The 11,922-nt window shown below is 39.4% G+C and overlaps 1 protein-coding gene across 2 annotated transcripts; it reads right to left on the reverse strand.

Annotated features, from left to right (window-relative positions):
• Window positions 1-4,033: 4,033 nt before the first annotated feature.
• Window positions 4,034-8,414, reverse strand: si:ch211-132g1.3. Of its 2 annotated transcripts, XM_041872858.2 has the most exons (11): window positions 8,033-8,414; window positions 7,021-7,308; window positions 6,662-6,916; window positions 6,378-6,476; window positions 6,257-6,277; window positions 5,890-5,910; window positions 5,653-5,685; window positions 5,532-5,567; window positions 5,178-5,234; window positions 4,847-4,912; window positions 4,034-4,717 (listed from the first exon to the last, which is right to left on the reverse strand). In XM_041872858.2, the coding sequence occupies exons 1-10, from the start codon at window positions 8,088-8,090 to the stop codon at window positions 4,851-4,853; spliced, it is 930 nt and encodes a 309-aa protein (XP_041728792.2). In that variant the 5' UTR covers window positions 8,091-8,414; the 3' UTR covers window positions 4,034-4,717; window positions 4,847-4,850. The 2 variants fall into 2 exon arrangements, with proteins under 2 accessions (XP_041728792.2, XP_045064717.1); XM_045208782.1 differs by lacking the exon at window positions 7,021-7,308.
• Window positions 8,415-11,922: the final 3,508 nt, after the last annotated feature.

Genomic DNA, 11,922 nt, shown 5'->3' on the forward strand with positions numbered 1-11,922 from the left:
GATGTGGACACTAGTGTAGATTTTGTGGCGTCAGCAGCTGGAAATGATATGTTGGTCAATGGCTCATAGCCGTCATACTGATTCCTATAATGAGAAGGGGAAGAGGTTAGACACCAACTCCCACTGAGTGACACAAATGGATCAGTTGGCTCCCATGTGAACTTCCTGGTTTCTTATAGGACATAATCTTTCCATAATCCTTCTTTATGTCTCTCTAGAATCTAGTCTGATTCCAGGAAATCCTATGATCATTACAAGACATTACAGTATACAATATTAATGGGTAAATAAACGTGTTTATTTCTGTGGTGTGTTTGACACACTACTCCCAGTCACTGTGTGTACTGATGGGTGCAGCCAGCAGTGCAAAAGCTTGGCTTAGTACTGCCTCCTCCTGGTAGAAACAAGAAATACACCTCCTCTCTCTCTCTCTCTCTCTCTCTCTCTCTCTCTCTCTCACTCCTTGGCATTACTAACAATACAACTGTGCAGTTTGGACTCTACCATTACTGAATATCCTCCCTCTATCTCTCTTTATTTGCAGTGAAAATGTCCTGCTCTAGAGAGCCACCAGATGCCATGGTCATGTGAGTGGGCAGCACTTTGTGCTCTTTGGCAGGGCTTTACACACACACACACACAGACAGCATGTACTCACACACTTGGCACGCATGGTTCTGTGAGTGGGAAGCACTGTCAGGGCTTCATGCACACACATGCGCGCACACAGCGCTTGTTTAAGCTCTTTCTGTCTTATCAAGTTATCTTTACTGTACTCTCGTCCACCAGCCGGCTCTCTCTCGCTCTCTGTCTCTCTGTCTCTCTCACCAGCAATTCCAGCCTGGGGACAAGGTTATCTTTATTACAACAGGGTCAGTGGAACTACGTACCATGAAAGCTGCCGATCCCTCTGCCATAGTTATACATTAATAAAGACCATTACTACCAGGTCATAAACAATGTCACAGAGATGAAGGATATTCACCCTGAAGTCAGTTCGCTTAGGACATTAGGTCAATGTGTGAGACTGTGAATCGCACAGCATGTCAATGGGCTTGATCTTACAGTGTAACATGTTGTACAATTGTTTACTGTCTGTCTGACCAGAACTCGTCTGGCATCCATTAACAATTAAAAACCCATATAGAGTATTATTAGGCCTTCAAAGGAACATTTTCCAGTTGAATAATTGAGTCTGAGCTGTCTACAGTCAAGTAAGAGAGACGGACCTGTAACATTTGACAATGAATTCTACTCCGAAATTAACATTCCGTTTGCAGGGTTCTGTTCTGTGATTCTGCCAGTTTGAAAAGATCACTATTAGGACTCTGACACTAGCCGGCAATAGCAAAGATTACACACATTGTGAAGGTCGGTGTTCATCAACCTAGACATGAAAGGTTCAGAAAATCCTTGTTCTTTAGTCTAGGATTAACTATGGAGGATGTCATAAACAAGTGGACTCTGGGACACTGTGTCATTTAGCTTTGAAGGGTAAATGAGATGGGTCAGCAGTTGACAAGCGCAGAAAGGGTTACTATTAAAACTGAACAGGAGGTGCGGTGAAACCGAAGGTTCAGAAGATCAAGACATTTGTAGTTTATTAATCGATTGCTGAGGGCAGGGAACGGAACCTCAAGGTGAGTGTCATTCAAGGGTAGAGACTTGAACAACAAGTGGGGCTCCAAACTCACATGCAGGCATTGTGGGTACACACACACACACACACACACACACACTACTAGACATACTCTAACAGCACAAACTGGCCACAACGGTGTCCATAGTGGTTTTGGCTATACATCCAGAAGGGTGCATCTGTGAGTAACTGAAAGAGTGCAGAGAAAAACAACTTTGTAGTTATTACTAATGTAGATGGCCATGCTAGAAAGAACTAAAGTTGCGATTTTGTCAGAACTAATTTGTAAGTACGTACATTTTTGGTACTCGTTTTAGAGTTAGGGTTAAGGTTTGGGTAATAGTTAAGGTTAGGGGTAGCGGTTAAATAGAATCTGTGGTTGGAAAGTTCCGTTGTTTCTAGCATGATCAGATAGTAACAACTAAGCAACACCCTTCCTCTTTTTATGATGCAGTGATCGTGTGAGTTGACTAGGGGGTGCAATAGAGACTCTTTTGTTCAACTGTCACAAAGTGTCCCACAGATAGAAGTAGCCAGATGTCTCACAGGATTTATAAATCTGAAGCATCCATTTAGAAGTTCCACTCACTAAGTTTTGTAGACTTGACCCTTTGCCAAAGTTTCAAAAAATGGTGTTGTTTAGGAGTGCAAGGGCGAATTGAGTTATTGCACACAACGCACTAACGGAAATATTTAAATACATGCAAACACATGCCAATAGGATCTTGCTAGCTCGTGTTTGGCTCTGCCCACCTCCTTGCTTGTTCTGTCTACTATGCTTCATTTGCTCTCATTGGAAACGACGCGGATGGGATATCTTGGGTTAGTTACCAGTATCTTTGGTGTACCACGCAATGCCAGGTACAGAACAGGCTTGTAGGATGTCTATGGTATCAGGCACATTCAAATGATTAAAAAGAAAACCACTGCTTTATTAATACTGTTCTAAGAGTGACAGTTTTACAATTATGTTAAAAAGACAGGCTTCACTCCCACAAAATACATGTACAAAACTGAGACCTTGGCCACTATGGAAATATATACAGTACCAGTCCAAAGTTTGGACACACCTACTCATTCAAGGGTTTTTCTTTATTTTTAATATGTTCTACATTGTAGAATAATAATGCCAAGAGTGTGCAAAGCTGTCATCAAGCCAAAGGGAGGCTACTTTGAAGAATCTCACTTATAAAATACATTTGTTTAACACTTTTTTGGTTACTACATGATGTCTTCACTATTATTCTACAATGTAGAAAATAGTAAAAAATATAGAAAAACCCTTGAATGAGTAGGTGTGTCCAAACTTTGGACTGGTACTGTACATAAAACATACTGGTACATTCAACACAAAATCAACATTGGTTTAAGCTGCAGGAAATAAACATGTAAAACGATAGGATATTTACATTCCAATTAGACAGCACTGGGTAAAAATTGACTTTGCTATTATTGATTATGAAAGGTAAGGCAGTGATCTTGCAATCACATCACACATCTTAAGATTGTCACTGTAAAGTTTGCTAGTACTGCAGTAAGCTTAATAAAGAACAGAGGTGGAAGCAGAGATACACACAGAGATACACACAGAGATACACACTGGCAGAGCAGAAGTGTGTGCAGGCTTTAAAAGGCACACGGCTTTAGTTTGAGCAATTGCACTTAACTGCATATTTCTATATAAGCACAAACTTTAAGTTAAGTCTTTTTACAAACGACTGCATTTCATGTAATAATGGGTATGTTTATATTATTGAATTCAATAATATGATTATTATAATAGTTTGATTAAAATGTTTACATGCTTTGCGAGAAGAACGATTTCCCCTACAATCCGGTTTACATGGACAGGCCATAATCAGGCAACCTGAAAATCACCAATCACAATACATGTTCTATCACATCGATCATATAATTTTTGGGAAGCCTATTTGATTCAGAGTTTGGACATACTGTATAAAGTTTGCATGTGAAAACTATTTCTAAGATGCATACTTTCAGATTTTACAAACTCACTTCACTTGTGCCAGAGGGAGGCTCGCGCTGCTCCAGAACATGCGCAGATCAAATACACCACTGAAACTCAGATTAACATTTACATTTTAGTCATTTAGCAGACGCTCTTATCCAGAGCGACTTACAGTTAGTGAATACATTTTTTTTTTTTTCTTCATACTGGTCCCCCGAAGAGATATTAAGGTTCTTACATGCCAATATAATCAAAACAATCTATGTCTAGGTGTTTTAATCGGCATATGCTTACTTCACTTATGACCTTTACGCCAATTAAGAAAATCTGAGTAAGGTGTTATAATAATAATAATGTGCCATTTAGCAGACGCTTTTATCCAAAGCGACTTACAGTCATGCGTGCATACATTTTTTTTTGTGTATGGGTGGTCCCGGGGATCGAACCCACTACCTTGGCGTTACAAGCGCCGTGCTCTACCAGCTGAGCTACAGAGGACATGACTATTGCCAAACTCAGAGTATTACCCTAATTAGCTTAATATTGAATAATTAGTGTGCATGTAAACATACTCAATGTAGTAGTCATTGGTGTCATAGGTTTGTCTATGATCCTAAGAATTTGTAAGGCTTATCAATTTACTTTGCAACTTGTAATTGAGTTTGCAAATTGTTTTGTAAGCTTGCAGATGTAGGATCTTAATTTGATCATCCTGAGAACTTTCCTGCAATGCATGTACAACCTGTAGTGTACTCAGGGCTTAAAGAGGCTTCTGAAGTTTGTAATTTCCACTTTGAAATTTCTGACTTGATTTTCCTGTCCGAAAAATGTAGCAACCCCTACAAAATGTATTATAAATTAAAAATGTATTATAATCCACATAATTTACATTTCCTGTTGCTGCAGGACTATTTTCCTGCAGTAACAAACTAGCTCAAATTAAGATCCTACATCTGTAACTCAAATTGACCTCTATTTCTCAGATCGGGATGTAACATTGTTTTAATGGGTACAATAAAGTGGTAGAGCATTCCCTTTTTCATCCAGTGCTCGTTGTCTAGATTCGTTTCTCTTGATCCACAGTGATACTCTGGCCCACAGGTCCACAGCTAAAACACATCAGTAGGAACAACAGTTGGTAACACAGTGGTAGAGTTGGCCAGAGCCAGGCCTAAATTGGCTCACAATGAAGAAAATGAGGTGGATGCAGTATATATTATATTTACAGTCAAACTTACCGTCCTACAATACTGAATTCATTACTGAATCATCTTTATGATCATTTTTCCTCGCCAGGTCTTCCTCTGCAAAATAACACACAAAACAGTATAGTTGGAGCGCACAAAGTCCCATTGCCAAGCCAGATAGAGCCACCACCATATTGCTAACACCTAACTATAATACTGTATATGCCATTTAGCATATATGGACTCTTTTATCCAAAGCGACTTACAGTCATGCGTGCATACATTTTTCACCTGGGTGGCCCATGAGGTTAAAGTTATATTCCTAACTCCTATTTGGTCCCTTCAGATCAAACATAGAAGTGGAAGATACTGGGCATCATACCATCCTTCCCCCGCCCCTCTTCAGCTGCGGGTGTGTTAACAACGGAGTAGGAGACACCTGAGGAAACGTAGAGGAGAAACACGTTGACTACAGCCCCCCTATAAAGAATCTATAAACATCTATATAAGTCTATAAACGACCAATAAACAAGCTAAAAAGCACAATAATTGATATCAAATAAAGATCATGTCTGCTTTGTGACTTTTACACTCAGTACTTGGTGTAATACTGTAGATATCCCATCTATGACGGAATAGACTAATCAAGATTTTCAGATATTTTGAGATATGCATCTAATGATACTTCTGATGCCGTTTCTGCATTATGCAGTCTAGAAGTAGCTTTATGACGTGCCTGTGGATGCAGAAACTCCAGTTGATGCGTCAGTGGCTGAAACAAGGAAGCGAGAATAGTTTAGCTTAGCTTTATCATACACAGATCCTGTTTGTTGTGGTCAAGTAAAGGAAACACTTACTAGTTCCCACTTCTCTCTGTTTTTTCCAAAATTCTAGTAATGGAAAACAGAGAAGAGATATTCAGTTAAGTCAATGAAGTCAATAGTGACTAATACAAGTAACACACACGTAACATGTTCATCTCCCTTTCACCGGAGCAAAGGGACATGATCGTGAGGAATCGTGATGGCAGCAAAAACAATTAATGGAACATAAATGAACATTTCTACAAAACAGAAGTAATGAATGTTTCCTACCTCCATTCCATGGCATTGTTTCTGAAAAAAAAGCAAAAGGTGATTACTATACTTTCATCAAATCACAACTATTACCCAAGATTACAGACAGACAGTATTATTATTATTGTTAAATACTCCACAATTTAAACACTTGCTCCCTAAAACACTGGACTATAAATTATACTTATGCTAAAATCTTTATTCTATTCTACTGAGCCATTTACTTTATGTTCATATTCGTATCTTTTATTATTTCTTATTGGTGTTGCATTGTCGAGAAGGAACCTGCAAGTAAGCATTTCGTTGGACGGTGTATACCATGTGTATCCTGTACACACGACTAATAAAATGTGAAACGTGAAAAACTGACAGAGAATCATCCTACCTTTCTCATAGAACCAAACTCCTGTGATGTAGAAAAAGAAGAATACATTTATTGTCCAAGACAACCCACCTCATACGGGTGTAAGTAAGTAAACGTTAAAATAAACATAATTTGCCCTTACCTGTTTTAGCTTTATGACCAAAAATGAACAATAGAACAACGGCAACAGCCAGAACAAAGAGAGAAATACCAAATAACCTGGCCTTGGTCAACCAGCCACCTACAGTTAGGAAGGAATACATTTAACATGAACATTTAATAAAACATTCCATTCCAGATGCTTTCCTATCTACCCAAATACCTCACCTATCAACAATAACCCTGATTTATACCCAAACATATAATTACTACTAGTATAACAACATACTGGGCAGCGTAAAAACTATGAGTGTCCAGTCCTCTCACCTGTCCCAAAAAGGTCTTTATCAAAGTCTTCACTGGCCTCGCTCACAGGGTTCTTGAGCTGACACGTGTAGATGATTTTAGTGCTGTCATTCCTAGAGACAATCTTCTGTTGTCCTGAGACCTCCCACGCCCCCTCTCCCGCTTTCCAGCTGTAGGTGACGGGTTCAGCATCAGTGGTGTCGCCTTCACAGGTCAGAGTGCAGGAGGTTTTGTCTGAGTTACAGGAGGAAGTGATTGTGGGTTTGGGGACTGCCTCTGTAAACGGAGAAGATCAAGACAGAAAAAATAAATAAAAAGGGAAATGCTTGTAATCACAGGCAGGCAAGCATACAGACACACACACACACACACACACTTACTGATAACAGATAGTGTATATGTATTGTCAAGCAGTTTGCTGTTGAACTCCACAGAATAAACTCCACTGTCTGTTTTCGTCAAGCCACTGATTCTCAGCTCTCCAGTAGTCAGGTCCAGGGTTGTGCGGTTTTTGAAGGCAGCATAGATGTCCAGACCAAAATCCTTGTCCCACTCTGCCAACTTGTTCTTCTCATGCTTCCATAGGATGCTTATGATGGAGTCAGGTATAGTGGACTTGTCCGGCATCAACACAAGATCCACTCCCACTTTTCTGTTGAGCTGTTGAGCTGAAAACCAGACAATATCTCATACTTGTAACAGAGAACCAAGGAGATGAACCATGGAGGTGAACCAAGGAGGTGTAGCCTATCCAGGTTAGGAGGAGTCTGATAGCCTATATCTATCTATACATGTATACACAAGGCCTGCAGATTAGTGTGGCCTTCTCATCCCATTGCATGAACACGTTCCAACCATATTGTTCTGTTTTCTGCCACATATTTATAAATGAGAGAGAAGTTATACCTCATTAACAAAATATATTCTTGATCATTACTTTGCCTCTAGGTAACCAGCTCACACTAAGCCTATCTAACGTTATCCCACTGGGCACACACTTGCTTAGCTATCCCACTGGAAACAATGAAATTACGTCGAACCAACTTGGACTAGACGTTGAATTGTCGAGTGGATGTAGCCTACAGTAAAGGGTGCGGTCGTTTTTCTTATCCATAGTCCTAAAAAAGCGTATTGTTACCACTTTCATAAGACTATGCTGGTTGTAGGTAGCCTACTTTACATTGTAAAAGTTTCAGTTCACCCCGATGCTTTCAACTTTTGTAGCTTGTGTAACACACACGTTGTTTTTCCTGTGGTTTGTTGTTGTTGACATATGCACCGTGGTTGTAAGGCGCACACAATAGCCTAATAAAAACTAGAACGAGAGAATTTGCCGCCACCCATTACATGACAATCGAAAAACGTGGATAATCCACGCGCAACAAAACCTACCTGAAACTGCGTAGAGTATTGCTCCCGCCAGAAAGACAGTCAGAAGTGTAGTCGACATATTATTTGAAGTCTCATTGATAATTCGTCAAATATGTTTACCGCTGCTATTGCAGTAGCCTAGCCTATATTGCGTGCTTATCTTTCTGAGAAAACCCCCTTTTCGTAGCCTATGAAGTGGAAGTGAGTCAGCTTGCTACTAGATCACTTCTTGATAATGACATTGCACTATCGTGTGGCTAAGAATTTGTCAACTCTTTTTTTTTTATATATAACTGTTACAATGTATCCTATATCACAAGCTACACACATTGTTTAATTGTTACAATGTAGCCCTTAGATTCCCCTTCTCCGGAAGAGTCCCTGCCTAGTCGTGTATATTACTCTTTGGCGGCTCCTTGTGACCGGATGACAATGGCTTTCACCAATCAGGTTTGGGAAAAAATCCACTTTATCACTTTGAGGTCATAATAATAAAACAAAATCCAATATAGAACTCAACTCCTTTATTGAAAAAATCTAAATATCAAACACCTCAAATTCACAAAGGATTGGCAGTATATACAGGCCGGAATTCACACCTTGCAGATAGATGACGTCACACTGCGTTTTGAAGTGCATTTGTTTTGCACAGCAGCATGTCTCGGAAGGAAGGAGCTGACACTTGATTTAGGAATCGTCAGTCCTGTGGTGTGATCCGTTTGGCGAACCTGCCTGAGAAGTCATCCAGTGCATGCAACGAGACTGATCTTTAAGTCTAGAGTCAACTAGCTCTCTCTCTTTACAAGGCAGATGAGGATGAGCTCTACCTCTCAGGCCTGGTTCCTCTCAACCAACACTCTCTCCCTACACTAGACTTTGCCTATTGTGGGGGTTGGCATAAAATACTCTGAGAAAAATAACTAAAACAATAACAACCTGTACAAATTTCTTGACTTAAGTCAAGTGAAGTCTTGAAGAATTATGAAATTATGAAATGATATAAGAAATTCAAAAGCTGCGATTTAAAACAGAAAGTGGAGTGGGTTGGCATAAAGCGCTCTGGGGAAAATACCTGAAAAGGTATCATACAACCACAAAGTGATTAATACTATGGCTTCAAACAACAAAAACAATATGCACAAATTGATTTAGATTTGTAAAGATGAGTCATGAATAATGAGAAAGGGTAAGAATCCAAAGCTATTTACCTCCAAGTATAAGATAATCTCTTGTTTTTGTCCATCATCAAAATATTCTGATACAAATATTGCCTTCATATTTCTGAAGTACTGTAAATTCATAAAGCACACAACTCATCACATTATACATTGAGCTCCAAAAGAATTGGGACTGTGACACATTATTTGATTGTTTTGGCTCTGTACTCCAACACTTTGGATTTGAAATGATACAATGACTATGAAGTACATTATGATTTACCATTCATTTCTTTTAGGCACAAAATAATCTGAAACACAACCAAAACAAATGCATCCAACAAGTTTGTAGAGTCAAAAGCTTGATGTAATCATGAGACCAAATACTACACTTTTGACTGCTTTAATACACATAAGTGAATTTGTACTAAAATGGGGGGGCAATGTACAAAAACTGCTGTAATTTCTAAACGATTCAGCTGATATGGACGAGAATACCCTCAAATTAAAGCTGACAGTCTGGACTTTAACCTTATGTCCTTGTATAATTTCAGGGGGGGACTATGTACAAAAACTGCTGTAATTTCTAAACGGTTCAGCTGATATGGATGGGAATACCCTCAAATTAAAGCTGACAGTCTGGACTTTAACCTTATGTCCTTGAATAATTTCAATTCCAAAGTGCTGGAATACAGAGCCAAAACAACAACAAATGTGTCACTGTCCCAATACTTTTGTAGCTCTGTACTTCATCTGATTGAATGCAAGTTACTATGTGCAATGTTGGCCTGTTTTCCTTAATTTACAATTTATATTTCATTTTAAAAAATTCCAACAGTTCAAACATGTTTCTCTATTTTTGGTTGTTCGTCTCAATGTAACAGATATGGAGGCATGTCCTGAGAGCCTTCAAACCCCATTTTTGTGGTCCTCAGTTCCCCACCAGGAAGACCACCAGCTGGAAAGAAGCAATAGAGGAAAGAGCTCATGAGACAAAACATTATTAATGATTAGGGCCAGGAGTTTTTCCTGGTCAGGTCACATGGTCTGGAAAAACTCTTGGTCTTATGTTATAAATGCAACAACAGGTGTCCTTCCTTTCCTTTAAGAATACCAACACCAATCTGACTTGTTCATTTGTTTGACTTTCATTGCATCCAAATTAAAAGACAAATACCACATGTTGATCATCACAAACATAATAACAATGTAATAACAATGTGAGCACTTCCAAACGCTTTCTTAATAAATGTTGTGGTTGGTGTCTTTCTCAGACTCATACTTACCATCCTAAAACACTGGATTATTTCTTCTCCATCAACGGGGTGGCTTCTGGCAAGAAAACACAGTTGGACTTAATCACACACAGACACAGACACAGACACAGACACAGACACAGACACACACACGTAGGCACGCACGCAAGTGCACACACATGCAAGTAGGCACACAGGTAAGCGCGCAGGCACACACACACACACACACATCCCTGGTCTCCTTTCACACCGTCATAAGCTACAACAATCAAATAGTACAGGGATACCTGTCTATTCTGAACCACAAACTGGCTCTACCAATCCTCAAGGTAAACAACAACCTAGTAGATGGCAGAATTCCAGGTGAATGCCACTGTGTCTTACCCTCAGGCTTTGACTCATCTTTAGGACTGTTGGATCCACTGGCTTCAGCTGCTAATTAGATCATTTCTAGTAACCCTCTAGATCATGTGTCAAACTCATTCCACAGAGTGCCGAGTGTCTGTGGATTTTCATTCCTCCCTTGTACTTGATTGATGAAATAAGGTCACTAATTAGTAAAGAACTCCCTCACCTGGTTGTCTAGATCTTAATTGAAAGGAAAAACAATAAACTCACAGACACTGAGCCCTTCATGGAATGAGTTTGACACCCCTGTTCTAGATGAACCCTCTATACTTGTAATACAACACAGTATATTGTATTTAGCTTTTAAGAAAATGTCAGTTATAGGAATCATCCGGGACAAATATGGTTTGAGTGTACTGTAACTGCCAAAGCACTGATTCCAGCTCTATAATGGGGTAAGCTATCCGCTTAAGTCTCATACACCCCTCCATTCCCCTGCAATTTGTCGGCGTCATCGTCCCCTGTTTTGATGGACACTATCCCAACCCCCTCTGCAGAATCACACAGAAGGAAAACCTCAACTACAGCCTCTCTCCTACTGCATCAAATGCTACTTAAAGAAGTTACTTCTGCTTTATACAGTCTTAAATTAACTGGATGACTTGCCTTGTTTTGGCTGGACTACATCATTACCTTTAGCTGAGGAGAAGAGAGAAAAGTTGAGCTTAGTATTCTCATACACAGACCACATTAGTATTTGTTGTGTTCACTTCTGGATGACAATTAAAAGGATGCTAAGTGGCAGAATTCCATGTGAATGCCACTGTGCCTTACCATCAAGTTTCATTGACTTAAACAGCGACTTCCTACTTAAAGTAATCAACAACATAATTCAAATCAAATAGCAATCAATCTATGTTCTCGTGATATTCTGAGATATGCAGATGAGCATCTATGCTACTTCTGCTTTATGACGTCTTACATTAGCTGGATGACTTGCCTGTGGTTTGGTTGTTTCCATCACTGGCTTTAGCTGAAGAAGAGAGAAGAGATCAGTTTAGCATTCTCAAACATCTTTGTTGTGACAATTTTGAATGATGATGATCCAACTTTTTGATTTGTAACATACAGTAGATCAGGGATAGGCAAC

Source organism: Coregonus clupeaformis, chromosome 28 (assembly GCF_020615455.1).
Source record: "Coregonus clupeaformis isolate EN_2021a chromosome 28, ASM2061545v1, whole genome shotgun sequence".
NCBI lineage: Eukaryota > Metazoa > Chordata > Actinopteri > Salmoniformes > Salmonidae > Coregonus > Coregonus clupeaformis.